Raw genomic sequence first — 14,463 nt, forward strand, 5'->3', positions numbered from 1 at the left:
ACTCTAAGTTCTCATCCACTTTGACTCCTCTCCCTGTCCCAGGGAGGGGAGGAAGGGCCTGGCATGAGCCACTGGGGGGCACACTTCCTTTGGATTTCTGATTTCTTCCTTCCCTACTGTGCTTGAAGCTCCTCAGGACCCACGAATTCTCTCTGGTGGTGGCCACTGGCCCATAGCCTTTTCCCTTCTACACTCCAAATGCCGGCTTTGCACCATACTTCGGACTTGTGTCTGGAGGAGAGATGACCATGGTCGGGAGGCTCTTGAAATGGGTTAGGCGAATTTGGCGAAAGATGACCGGCTGGGTGAGTTCCACAAACCCAACATGGCCAGGAGATGGGCAGTCTGGTTCATGACGTCTGGGCCATAGCAACCCTCACGACTTTGCCCTCCTGCTCGGTCTCTTGGGGCTAAACGAGACAGGGCAGGAAGTGTGAGGGTTTAAAAGGGCCAGGGAGGGGCTTTGGGGAACCATGGGGGGGGGCAGTCATCCCTAGCTTCCCTGTGTTTACAGCAGGGTCTGCTCTCTCCCCTCTGTATTGCTGTTGTTGTGATGTGTAGGGGGTTGCACGTATCATGGAGTGTGGAGGTCAGCAGCCAACTTTTGGGAATTGATTTTCTCCCTCCACTATAGGAGCCAAGGACCCACCTTAGGTTGTCAGGCCCACTGCTGGCAGGAGTTTTCAGCCACTGAGCCATCTAGCCCACCCTGTGTCTTATTTCTTAGGTCATGTCCTGGAAACGTAAAGCCAAGCCATACACATCCGGGCAGCCCAAGAAACAACCATTGAAGGGAGTGGAGAAGACCTCCACGGACTTCGATGTGAAAACTTTGGTCAAGCCCCGCAAAGAGTCCAAGGTCTCTGACCTGAATGTGTGCCCGGGGGGCCTTGAACCCCCTGTGTTGGCCACTGTCAAGGAAAGGCCCTCCGTGCACCCCGCTGTGCACCCCACTGTGCGCCGAGAGAGTGAGACTCTGGAGATTCTCGAGAGTCACCAGAGTCGCTCCCTGATGCGGCTGTCCCAGACCGTAGTGCACTCGGTTTCCATGCTGATGTGCTCAGCGCTTCAGTCCGGCTGGCGACTGTGTAAGTGGAAGGTGAGTGCCATTCCACCCCTACCCCGACACTCGTCCCTCCCTCCGTCCCTCCCTCCATCCCCCATTTTTTTTTTTTTTTTTTGAGACAGGGTCTTATATAGCCCAGGCTTGCTTGAACTCGCTATGTAGCTGAGAAGAGCCCGAAGTTCCTGTTTAAATTTATTTCTGATTATCTTTTAAAATGTTATTTATGTGCACATGTGTATACACATATACTTGTCTGGACGTGCACTACGTATGTGTAGTGGTGTGAAAGAGGCCGTAAAAGGTTGTCAACTCCTAGAACCTGGAGTTACAGGTGGCTGTGAGCTGCCTGATATGGGTGCTGGGTCCTGCGCAAGGATAGCAATGTTCATAACTGCCTAGCCATCTCTCTCTAGCGGCAAGATTTTGATTCTGTTCATTTATTTTAGTTGTTTTGAGACAGGTTCTCGCCTTGTACCCTGGCTGGCCTTGAACTCACAGAGATCCTCTTACCTCTGCCTTCCGAGTGCTGGGATTAAAAGTGTGTGTCACTAAACCCTAATCCCTGAATTCCTTTCCTTTCCCTTTTTCTTTTTAAAAAACCCTCTGTGTGTATGAGGATAGCCAAACCCGTGCCATAGCATGTACGTGAGATCAGAGGATAATCTTGGGCATCAGTCTTTTCCAGTTTATTTTATTTTTATTTATGTATTTGCCATGTGTATGCAGGTGCCCATGGAGGCCAGCAAAGAGAGTCAGATTCCTTGAAGCTGCAGTTACAGGCAGTTGTGAGCCTCTCACTGTGGGTGCTGGGAACTGAACCCCAGTCCTCTGCAAGAGCAGCCAGTGTTCTTAACCACTGAGCCATCTCTCCAGCCCCTCCACAGGGTCTCTTGTCTCAGGTCTTATTGTAGATGACAGCCTACCTGTCCCGAGAGTTTCTGGGGATTCTCCTGTGTCCCCCATTTCACCGTAGGAGCGCCATGGTTGCAGATACACGTGCTGCAGCCCCTCGTTTTTAGCAGAGGTTTTGAGGGTCTGAACGAAAGTCCTCAGGCTTACACAGCAAACACTTTACCAACTGAGCCGGCTTCCTGGCCTTGAACTCCTCATCCTCCTGCCTCATCTCCTCAGAGCTGGGATTACTGGCAAGTACTGCCCGGGACCTCACGCATGCTAGGCAAGTGCTGCACCAGCCGAGCTCCGTCTCCAGCTCCCTCCATCCCCTTGTTCAGTCACTGCGGTGCCTCTTCTATTGAGAGGCACTCAGAAGACAATGGTGAGCAAGGTTTGCCCAGACCAGGGAGGCCACACACAGGCAGGGTCACAGGTCATGGTTTTATACCCTGTGGGGAGTGATATTGAAGGTAGAGCGAACTTGGCTACCAAAGGAGGGGATCCTGTGAAGAACTGGGCATGGGGCATCAAGGGCTGCCTCCATAGATGAAGAAATGGGGAAACTGAGGCCTGGTGGAGGTTTCTTGGCTTGGTGAAAATTAAGGAGAAGTGGAAGAAGTTGTGTCGGGGAGGGGGGGGTCTGTTCTAGGAAGAGAGAACAGCAAGTGTTGGTGAGGGTGTAGGATAGAGGTGTGAGGGAGACTTGCCTATCTTATGGGAGAGGGTGCAGTGATCCTTGAGCCAAGGACCTACTTGTATATGGCAGGTTATAGAATCTGAATCTGGCCCTGAGAACAAGAGCCCTGAAGATATTTAAGCAGGAATGACACAATCATTTTATATTTATTTTTTAAGTTCTTTTCTGAGACAGGGTCTCCTGCAGGCTGGTCTCAGGGTTACCATGTAGTTGATTACAGCTTTGAATTCCGGATCCCCTTGGTGTCACCTGCACCCAAGTCCTGGCATGATGGGTGTGTCCCACCACACCCGGTTTATGAGGTCCTGGAGACGGAACCTAGGGCTTGGTGTTTGTTACACTAGCGTTCTAGCAAGTGAGTAGAGCCCCTAGTTTACCATTATTAAAATAAACTATGGCCAGGCATTGGTGGCGCACACCTTTAATCCCAGCACACAGGAGGTAGAGGCAGGTGGATCTCTGTGAGTTTGAGTCCAGCCTGGTCTATAGAGTGAGTTCCAGGACAGCCAGGGCTGCACAGAGAAACCCTGTCTTGAAAAACCAAAACCAGCCAAACAAATAAATAAAATACAGAAATTCAGGACATCACAGTGGTTTAGCGGTTCAGGTGGGGAGGGGTTGCGTGTGTGGGGCCTCAGATTTAATCCCTGCTGGGCGTTGTGAGGGGGAGACAGTGACGGCGAAGAGACTCATTGATTTGAGGTTGCTTTCACAATAAAAGGATAACGTTAGTAATTCCTGTGGTGCTCTTGATTTCGGTTACTAGATGCACAATTCTGCATATGTGATAAAAATTTTGTCGAATTAAGCAGGCGTGCATGCATACATGTAACACACACAAAGAAATACAAGTAACACCAGGGATGTCTATGGGCTGGAGAGATGGCTCAGCAGTTAAGACACTGCCTGATCTTCTAGAGGACCTGGGTTTGGTTCCCAGCGCCCGCATGGAGGCTCATAACCATCTGTATCTCCAGTTCTAGAGGATTTGATGCCTTCTTGTGGGACTTTCTCAGGTACCAGGCAGGTATGCGGTACACATGCATATATATATAGGCAAATGCTCATACACATAAAATAAAACAAATGATTGTTTTTGAAAAGTCTTTTTTTCTTTTTTCTTTCTTTCTTTTTTTTTTTTTTAAAGGAGTACACCACTCCTTTCGCACAGGATTCCAGTTTGGTTCCCAGCATCCACCTAGAGTAGTTTACAACTACCAGTAACTCCAGGGGGATCCACTGCCCTCTTCTGGCCACTGTGGGCACTGCAGCCATATGCACGCCCCACCCCCTCTCCCCAGATGATAATCACACAATTTTTTTGTTTTGTTCAAGACAACGTCTCACTATGTAGCTCTAGCTGTTCTGGAACTCACTATGTAGACCAGGCTGGCCTTGAACTCACAGAGATCCCCCTGCCTCTGCTTCCAGAGTGCTGGGATTAAAAGTGTTTGCCACTAAATCCGGCTAACACAAATTAAAAAAAAAAAAAAAGTAAAGAAAAGCAAACTAGGGTCTCACCGAGCATGGGACATCTGAATAAAGTCAGGTATAACTAGATATAAATACGAACATAAGTAAAAATTATTTATTTTCGCTAGCATGCAGATAACAGGTTTCATAACTGGCATTTTCACACATAGATAGCACAGCACCTTGACTGTATGTCACCCCAGCACTCCCCCATCTGTACTATAATTCTATAATTGCTGCTGCTGCTGTGTGTGTGTGCTTGCACAGGGGAGCAGGTGTGCCCTTGCACGTGTGCAGGTGCACTAACCTGTGTGGAGGCCAAAGATCAACTTTGGGTATTTTCCTCTATTGCTCTGCCTTTTTTTTTTTTTTTTAAAGACAGACTCTCACTATGTCCCTGGCTGGCCTGGAACCCTCTATGTAGACCAGACCAAGATGGCGTCAAACTCATATCTACCTTCCTCTGCCTCCCAGGTGCTAGGACCCTGTGTACTACTACCACACCTGGCTTCCACGGTAGTTTTTGAGACAGCGCCTCTCACTGAATCTGGAGCTTGCGATTTCCCGTAGAATGGCTGGCCAGCGAGCCCCCTCGTGGTCCACTCACGTCCTTCTCTCCAGAACTGGGGTTGCAGGCAGACACTGTCGTGCTCAGCTTACTATGCAATGCTTGGGGATCAGTGCTCGGGCCCCGATGTGTGCATAGCAAATACTTTACCCACTAAGCTATTTCCTCTGCCCCTATGTCTTGCAAATTTTTCCTACTAAAATAAAATGGGTAAAGGGTATATATATATATATATATATATATATATATATATATATATATATAATTTGCATTCCAGTGTATAAGCATTTAAAGTTTAATTTAGAAAAGGAAAAACGAGGCCAGGTGGCTCACACCTGTAATTCCACTATTTGGGAATTTGGGAAGTGGAGGCAGGAAGACTGCTTCAAGTCTGGGGCCAGCTTTGGGCTCTAAAGTGAGTTCTAGGCCAGCCTGGATAAACAATATGAGACTTTGTCTCAAAAAGCAAACAAACCAGAAAGGGGAAAAAATGGATGAAGGAAGAGGGTGAAGGGGGAGAATGTGAGTGAGATAAGAGGAGAGAGAATAAGAAAAGAGAAAAAGCAGCTGAACTAACAGTGCATGTCTGGAATCTCAGCACTCGGAGGCTGAGGCAGGAGGATCATGAGTTCAAAGCCAGCTTGGGCTATGCGAGACTATGAGACCAACACAGGACTGGATATGTGGCTCAGTCCTTAGCATGCTTGCCTCGCATGGGACTCTGGGTTCCAACCCCAGCACCACATGGAGGTTGAGGTAGAGGCAGAAGGATTGGGAATTCAAGGCCACCCTTGGCTACATAGCAATTTCAGGTGTGGACGGGAATACATGAGCTCCTACCTCTAATTGAAAAGAAGAAAGGGAGGAAGGGAAGGAAGGAGAGGGGGAAGGGAGGAAGGAAGGAAAGAAAGAAAATAAAAGAATCGTGGAGCACAGGCAAACGGAAGGGTACAAGCTGAGAGAACTTCCTGGAGGAGGCGGTGCCTGAGCTAATCCGATGGAGGAGGTAAAACAAGTCGAACCCTTTTCTGTTTACTTGCCGGTCCCTCTACCCTCCCTTAACGTCCCCACATCTCTCTCTTTTACAGTCTTCTGTGAGTTCTGCCTCAGTTTCCTCTCGACTAAGGACCCGGACGGCCTTGGAGACGCCAGAGGCTGAGATGCTACGGGAAGTGTACCTGGTACTCTGGGTCATCCGCAAACAACTAAGAGAGCTGGCCCGCAGGCAAGAGAGGCGCAGGCGCCGCCGCGTGCGCTCCCACGCGTCCTACATATCCCGCCACTCGGATCCCGTGCAGGGCCTCAAACCGGATGCCCGAAGTCCCCTCTAGGCAGGGGAGCCCCAGATCCTTAGAAAGTCCCCACTCACTCTTAAGGAAGGGTTGGCAGGAGGGGATGAAGAGCCATCAGGCCAGAGTTGCTGGTGAGGAGACCACACTCTCACCTCTCATCCGAAGCCCAAGACCAGGCCTGGGGTCGAACATACTCCCCTTCTGTGTTTGTTCAATTTGTAGAAAGAGAAAAAAAATTATCTAAATATTGAGAAATAAATATCGGATGTTTCTGAGTAGATGGAGTTTGTATTCATGAACGAGAGGCAGAAAGAGGAGTTTGGGGTGGGGTAGAGGGAAACACCCACTGAGTGGGGGGCCAGTTAGGCTTGAGAGTGGCTCCTAGGTCCCTTTTTTGCATATGTCAGAGATGGACAGGTCCTGTCCTTTTATCCGCATACCCCTCCTAGGAGCTGAATTGCCTTTAACTGCTCTGCCTGGCCAGTAACCATAGCAACAGCATCCATTCATGGGCACCATATATGCCTACTGGGTAGCAGCCCCGGCTTCTTTTCTCCCTGCAATTCCATAAGATAGGGTGGTCTCGGAACTCATCCAAGGCCCTGAAGCTAAGGATGAGTGTGTGTGTGTGTGTGTGTGTGTGTGTGTGTGTGTGTGTGTGTGTGTGTGTGTGTTGGGGGGCGGTACTAGAAAAGGGTGTTGGATCCCCTCGAGCTGGAGTTACAGGCAGGTGTGAACCTCCCAGTGTGGCTGCTGGGAGTCAGGTGCTTTCATTGCTCACCAGGCTCTCCAGCTTTCCTTTTGTCTTTGAGAGTCCCATCTGGCCTCCCATTCTTGGTGTATGTCAGGATGCTAGACCGTCTTCTGCCAACCGAGCTACATCCTCGGCTGCCCGCTTTTTAATTATTTCTATTACATTTCCACTTCCTTATCTTGTTTGCACTGTGTGTGTATGTGGGTGAGTGGGTGCATGCCATGGTGTGCATGTGACCGGATGACAACTTGGAGGAATCGGTTATCTCTTTCCACGGTGTAGGTCACAGGGGTCGGATTCAGGTCATGGGGCTTCGTGGCAGGCACTTTTACTGAGTAGGCCATCATGTAGCTCAGGTTGGACTCAAACTCAATGTGCAGCTTGAAGAGGACTGTTGTTTGAATCTTAAATGGTCTTTTCATAAAAAACTTAGAGCCAGGATGAAAGCTGAAAGATCAGAGAAGCAGAACAACCAGCCACTAGTTCTTACCTCTACAAAATCCTCAGCCTAAAGAGAGTGAGTTCCTATTGCCAAACTCCTTATATACCTTTCTCTGTCCCGCCATATTACTTCCTGGGATTAAAGGCCCGTGTGCTTCCCAAGCAAAGGCATGAGATCTCAAGTGCTGGGACTAAAGGTGTGTGCCACTACTGCCTGGCTCTGTTTCTCTCCTTACCTGGATCAATCTCATGCAGCCTGGTATGGCCTTGAACTCACAGAGATCCAGACGGATCTCTGCCTCCCGAGTGATAGGATTAAGGGTGTGTGCCACCACTGCCTGACCTCTATGTCTAATCTCGTGGCTGGCTCTGTCCTCTGATCCTCAAGACAAGTTTATTAGGGTACACAATATATTACCACAGATGACCTTGAACTACCTGGTCCTTCTGCCAGAGAAGTGCTTGATCTCTTGTGTGCTGTGGTGGCAAGAGTGTGACATACACCAGGCTTGGAAGCTGTGGTTCTGAGGATGCCCCATTGGGCTGCCGCAAGAGATTCATCTGCTGGGAAGAATGTTGGTCCCGCTGCCTGTGCCCTGCTGAGAGCCTTGGACAATGATCCTTCCCAGGGTTGTCCGGAAGCCACATGGGCTCTGAGCAAGGTTGGGGAAGGATGGGGGTCAAGGTGGGCTGAGGAGGCCAAGTAGGAGCTGTGACTCATTAGCTGAGGTGGGGGGCTATCCTGTGGAGGGGGTGCATAGTAATGGAGAGGGAGGCTGTGAGTACATGAGGCACTAAGAGATGGCACCCTGGGGTCACAGTTCTGCCCAGTCCCTCGCTCTGCTTGCTGTCCTCTGACTCCCATGTACTCATGGTTTGTGCACGCTAATATCTACACATACACATAGAGGTTTGTGTATGCTAACACACACACATGCTCATGCACACACAATGTAAAAAGTGTAACGTGGAGAGCAATGGAGGAAGACATCATCCTCTGGCCTTCACACATGTGAAAACACACCTATACACACACACACACACACACACACACACACACTTGTGAGTTGCACGTTGGGCACTGCACAACGAGGGAAGAGTAAAGAGCAGCACGCAGGGGTAGTTTGATAGAATCAACTCACTGGAAAACTCAGGCTCTACCCCAGCGGTTCTCATCCTGGGGCTCTCAACTCCTCTGGGGGGCGGTGTCCAATAACCTTTTCACAGGGGACGCATATCAGATCTCCTGCATACCAGGTATTTACATCACAATTCATAACAGTAGCAAAATTACAGTTATGAAGCAGCAACAAAAATAATTTTATGGTTGGGGGTTACCACAACATGAAGAAATGTATTAAAGGGGGGTCACCACATGAGCTGTATTAAAGGGGGGTCACCACATGAGGAGCTGTATTAAAGGGGGGTCACCACATGAGGAGCTGTATTAAAGGGTTGCAGCATTAGGAAGGTTGAGAAGCACCACTGCTCTACCCAGATATGCACCATGCATTTGCAGTGCTTGGGCTCAAACTCAGCACTTGATGCATGCTAGGCAAGCACCCGCCACTCAGCCACAGCCATAGGCAAGCATCCGCCACTCAGCCACAGCCATAGGCAAGCACCCGCCACTCAGCCACAGCCATAGGCAAGCACCCGCCACTCAGTCACAGCCGTAGGCAAGCATCCGCCACTCAGCCACAGCCGTAGGCAAGCATCCGCCACTCAGCCACAGCCATAGGCAAGCATCCGCCACTCAGTTTTACCACTGAGCCATACTCCCAAGCTCTCTAACCCCTCCCCCCACAATGTGTGTGTGTGTGCGCGCACATGCATGGTCACACATGAATGTTTAGGAACATGGGCACATGTGTGCATGCAGAGGCGGTAGTCAGTCTCTGGTATCCTCCTCAGCCACTCCCCACCTTGCGCGCGCACACGCATGCTCACTCATGAATGTTTAGGAACATGGGCACATGTGTGCATGCAGAGGCAGTAGTCAATCTCTGGTATCATCCTCAGCCACTCCCCACCTTGTTTTTTTTCAAGCCAGGGTTTTTCTCCGGGCCTTGGGGCTTGCTAGTTTTGCGAGGCTGGCCTTCAAGGGATCCACCTGTCTTTGCTTCCCCAGCACGAGGATTACAAATGTATGCCACCACACCTAGCTTTTTATGTGGGGGCTGGGGATTGAACTTAGGTCCTCATGATTGCACAGCAAGCCCTGTACCCCCCTGACTGAACTGTCTCCCCAGCCGGCCCCAGTACACACATGGTTCTTAAAAACTGTTTATACTATGTAAAAAGGTGTTTTGCCTGCTTTTGTCTGGGCATCATCTGCATGCCTGGTACCCGGATCGGAGTTGCAGATGGTTGCGAGCTGCCACATGAAGCCTGGGACCCAGATCCAGGTCCTCTAGAAAAGCAGTTCCTGCTGTTCACTGTGGAGCTATCTCTCCAGCCCCATACTTACTTATTTATTTGGTTTTTTGAGACAGGGTTTCTCTGTGTAGCTTTGGTGCCTGTCCTGGATCTCGCTCTGTAGACCAGGCTGGCCTCAAACTCACAGAGATCCGCCTGGCTCTGACTCCCGAGTGCTGGGGTTAAAGGCGCACTCCACCACCACCCGGCCCCTATACTTTTTAGAAGACATAGTCTCACTGTGTAGCTCAGGCTAGCCCAGAGCTCTCAATCCTTTTGCCCCAGCCTTCTTAGTGGTGGGATCATAGAGATTATATACCTGGTTCTCCTTTTACATTTTATTTTGAGACAGGATCTCACTAAATTGCTCAGGCTGGCTTTGAACTTACTCAGTAGCCCAGGCTGGCCTCAAACTCACTACGTAAACAAGGATCACCTTGAACTCCTTCCTGACCCTGTAAGAGTCCACTTGTCTGCTATTTTTGTTTGTTTGTTGTGGTTTAATGTGATGCTGGGGGTCAAACCCAGGGCTTTGTGCATGCCAGGACAAGCATTTTACCAGCTGGACCACATCTTCAGTCCCTGGACCCTCCACTCTTGAGACCTGGGGTCCCCAGTGAAGAAGACTCTGTCTGTAAGACATCGTGACTGATCCTGGATCTCACATAGAGTACTACTCCAACCTCTGGGTCACCTTAAAAGCCTCAGCTACCTGAGCTTAGTTGGTAGCTCATGCAAGTTCAGCTCTTCTCAAGGGGCTCCAAAGCCAGAAAAAGGGAGGAGAGGAGAGAGACAGAGAAACAGGGAGTTTCAGCGTCTGCACAGAGGGTCCAGTAGGGCCAAACAGGCAGGCCCACACCGTCTCCAGTAAATAACCTTGCAGGTAACTACAGCCCGAGAACTGGGTTTGGGCCACAGGCTGTGGACTAATGGAAAGGAATGTCATCCTCACTTGTCCTTCAGCATCAAGAGCGGGAGGATGCAGATGAAGGAAGGCGCGCTCAGCCGGCAGCCTTGGGAGCCTCCTGCGCGTCTCACCGGGCTCCTTCCCTAGTCCTGTCTGAGCTTGGCCGAGCAGGGCCAGAGAGACTTGTGAAAGCAACGGAGGTGGGTATGGATGGTTCTGGTCCAGTGGGCAGAACTTGCTTTTTCTCAGGTTGGCCTCCATTCTGACCCCTTCCGGCTCAGAGCCCTAGAGAAAGAGGGTGAGCTATCAGAGGAGCGTCAACAGAAGGGAGAAGAACATGATGGGTCTCCTAACCATGGAGACAGAAAGAAAGCTACCTTTTCTGACACCCCCCCCCGCCCCCCCCCCCCCGCCCCTGCCCCATTCTTCCGCTTTCTTTTTAAAATTTAAAGTTTCATGTGTGTGTTTTGGAGATCAGGTCTCGTGTAGCCCAGGCTGGCCTTGAACTCCCTATGAAGCTGAGGATGACCTTGAACTCCCTATCCTCCTGCCTCCACCTCCCAAGTGCTGGGGTTACAGGCATGTGTTACCATGCCTGCTTTTAAAAGCTGTGTTGGGGACTGGACCCACCGCTCCGTGCACGCTACACAAGCACTCTGTCAACTAAGTTAGTCCCCAGCACCTCCCCGTTCTTTTTTCACAGAGATCCGCCTGGTTCTGCCTCCCGAGTGCTGGGACTAAAGACGTGTGCCAATTCCTTTCCCCATTTCTTCTTTAAGGTTTCCTGTCATCCGCGGACCACTCCTCTGCCAACCTTTTGACTTTCTGATATGTTTTCATCTACAAATGTGTTGAGCCACATTCATGGCTGTCTTGGAATGCATCTGGCATGTAGACTACAAGTTGGACATCCTTGTGAGCTTAAACTTTTCAGTGGCTTCCTGTCATCCTTGGTGCGAGGGGGGGAAATATCCAAAGACTATCTTTGTCCAAAACATCTTCCTGTCCAACCTGCTATGGTGGCCACTGCCTGTTGTCCCAGCATTTGAGAGGCTAAAATGGGAAGATTGCAAGTTCAAGTCCGGGTTGGGCTATTTGGTAAGTTTAAGGCCAGCCTGAAGTACAGAGCAGGACTTTATCTCATTAAAAAATTAAAATCTTGGGCTCCACAGTTAGGAGCATCGGCTACTCTTGCAGAGGACACAGGTTCGTTTCCCAGCACTTACATGGCCACTCACAACCAACTGTAACTCCAGTTCCAGGGGGTCTGACACTATATTTTGTCCTCTTAGGGCACCAGGCACACACCTGGCGTACATACATACCTCCTGGCAAGATACTCATGCACATAAAATAAAAATAAATTAAATACTTTTTAAAAATTAAAGCCCTTCTCTCAGATCTGGGTGCTATTTATTCTTTATGGACTCTCCCAAACCACATGATCCAGTGATCAAGAGAAACCTAACTCAGAGGGATGGTGGCGCACACCTCTAATCCCAGCACTGAGGAGGCAGAGGCAGATGGATCACTGAGTTCAAGACCAGCCTGGTCTACAGAGTGAGTTCCAGGACAGCCAGGGCTACACAGAGAAACCCTGTCTCAACAAACAAACAAACAAACAAACAAACAAACACAGAGGTCCACCTTAGAGTCACCCCAGATTGGGCTCTAGTTTTAGTTTTTCATGGAACACAACATATCTGAAATTAGACTTTCCAGACACAAAATGGAGTCACTGGTGTCAGCTGTAGCCAAGAAAAAGGAAAGGTGGACAGACATGAGTTTGTCCTAGAATTCCTGTTTAAAACAACAACAACAACAACAACAACAACAAAAACCAATTCCCCAAAAAACTCCATAATAACAGCAACAACCAAAAAGTCAGGAGTGGGTAGCACTTGCCTGTAATACCATTGCAGGGGAAATGGAGACAGGAGTATCTCAAGCTCAATTGGTGAGGTGCCGGTCAGTGAGAGACCCTGTCCAAATAAATAAATAAATAGTGAATGGTACCTCTTGGGGAATGACACCCAGGGCTGGCTGGCCTCCACCCTCAGAAATATGCATGTGCAAGCATGGGCGATACACACGCAGGTGCACTTGCTCTCTCTCTCTCTCTCTCTCTCTCTCTCTCTCTCTCTCTCTCACACACACACACACACACACACACACACACACACACACGCACACGCACACGCACAGGCACATGCACGTGTGTGCACCTGCTTGCACACACACAAATATACACTGAGAACAGTAAGTAGAAGTGGGTGTGGTGGTAACCACTTCTAAGGCCAACGACCATCAGAAGTTTGAAAGAGAGAAATACAAGTCACAAGTTCAAGGCCAGTGTGAGCTATGTAGCAGGATGTTCAGGGTGTGGGGAGGTGATGAGAAAGTCGGGAGGCTATGAATGGAGGGTTATTGTGTGGCTCCTGATAGTAATTATCACCAGACCCTGTTAGAACCACAGGCTTGGGACGGTGAGATGGCTCAGCAGATAAAGGCGCTTGCCACAAAGGCTGACAACCCATGTTTGATCTGAGTTTGATCTACCCATATGGTGAAAGGAGAGAACCAAGTCCTACAAGTTGTCCTGTGACACACACACACACACACACACACACACACACACACACACACACAATTAAAATTTAAAACAGAGGCCAGTCTGGTCTACAAAAAGAGTTCCAGACCAGCCAGCCAGGAAAACATGGTGAGACCCTGTCTGTCTCACATTCAGTTTTTTTTTTTTTGTTTGTTTTTTTTTTTGTTTTTTTTTTTTGAGACAGGGTTTCTCTGTGTAGCCCCGGCTGTCCTAGAACTCGCTCTGTAGAGCAGGCTGACCCTGAACTCAGAGATCCACCTGCTTCTGTCTCCTGAGTGCTGAGATTAAAGGTGTGCTCCATCATGCCTGGCTTCACCCCCAATTTTTGGGGGGATTTTTTGAGACAGAGTTTCTCTGTTTAACAGTCCTGACTGTCCTGGAACTCACTTTGTAGCCCAGGCTGGCCTCGAACTCATAGAGATCCTTCTGCCTCTGCCTCCTAAGTGCTGGGATTAAAGGTGTGCATCACCACTGCCTGGCTTCACCCCCAGTTTTTAAAGTGAGGACCACAAGCTTGCAAACAAGCTGTCACAGCCTTATACAAAAACTTCTATATGACATTTCTTCAGCCCAGCAACTAATTTGTCCACCTCAGACCAACACAGCTCTTGCTATTAATCATTGTGTCCTGGGCTCATTGTTTCTAAATATCTGACCTAATCCTCCCATCTTATGTTGAAAAATGTCCACCTGAGCTGGGCGTGGTAGCACAAAGCTGTAATTTCAGAATGTTGTGGAGGTAGAGGCAGGAAGATCAGGGGCTAAAGGCCATACTTAGAAAGTTTAAGATCCGTCCTGCAGGAGACACTGACAAAACCAAGGGCCCCAGAAGAGGTTAAAAGCAATACTTCCTGGATGTGTGGTGTATTAGTTAACTGTTCAGAGCCTCAGTTTTCTCATGTATAAAATGGGCATAGGAGTTATAGTCTGTATCATGAGGTTGCCTGCAGGATCAGAGGGCACACATCGCAATGACTCCGTATACTTGTTGTTACTAAAAGGATCATGGCGGAAAGCTGAGGACGTGGTTCGGTTGATCAAGTGCTCACCTAGCATGCTTGAGGTCCTGGGTTTCATTCCCCACACAGAACCCCAGTCATGATGGCACGCACTTGGAATCCCAGCAATTCAGAGCTGGACACAGGAGGATGAGGAGTTCAAAGTCACTGTTGGCTACGTAGTGAGTTCAAGGCCCAAAATAATGCTGAATAAGCCAGGAGTAGGGAAAGTGAATCTTCACAGGGTGTGTGGGTCTCACGTTCCAACAACTGTCTCGAGGAAATGATGTCATTATGAAAGAGGTAAGGAGAAAGAGAAAGGGCTGGAGAGATGGTCCAGTGGT

The 14,463-nt window shown here is 49.3% G+C and overlaps 1 protein-coding gene across 1 annotated transcript; it reads left to right on the plus strand.

The window, feature by feature from the left end:
* Positions 1 to 25: 25 nt before the first annotated feature.
* Positions 26 to 6,268, plus strand: Spacdr (sperm acrosome developmental regulator). Its single transcript, XM_076560927.1, has 3 exons — positions 26 to 305; positions 728 to 1,099; positions 5,787 to 6,268. Exons 1-3 carry the CDS (start codon positions 243 to 245, stop codon positions 6,027 to 6,029), a joined length of 678 nt encoding a protein of 225 aa, XP_076417042.1. The 5' UTR covers positions 26 to 242; the 3' UTR covers positions 6,030 to 6,268.
* The last annotated feature ends 8,195 nt before the right edge of the window (positions 6,269 to 14,463 follow it).

Source organism: Peromyscus maniculatus, chromosome 23, assembly GCF_049852395.1.
Source record: "Peromyscus maniculatus bairdii isolate BWxNUB_F1_BW_parent chromosome 23, HU_Pman_BW_mat_3.1, whole genome shotgun sequence".
In the NCBI taxonomy this organism is placed as follows: Eukaryota; Metazoa; Chordata; class Mammalia; order Rodentia; family Cricetidae; genus Peromyscus; species Peromyscus maniculatus.

Bases quoted from the DNA above. Each gene is read 5' to 3' on its own strand.
- Spacdr (XM_076560927.1), top strand. From the start codon at position 243: ATGACCATGGTCGGGAGGCTCTTGAAATGGGTTAGGCGAATTTGGCGA. The intron at 306-727 runs GTGAGTTCCACA...CTTATTTCTTAG, and splicing joins GGCGAAAGATGACCGGCTGG to GTCATGTCCTGGAAACGTAA. The intron at 1,100-5,786 runs GTGAGTGCCATT...TCTCTTTTACAG, and splicing joins GGCGACTGTGTAAGTGGAAG to TCTTCTGTGAGTTCTGCCTC.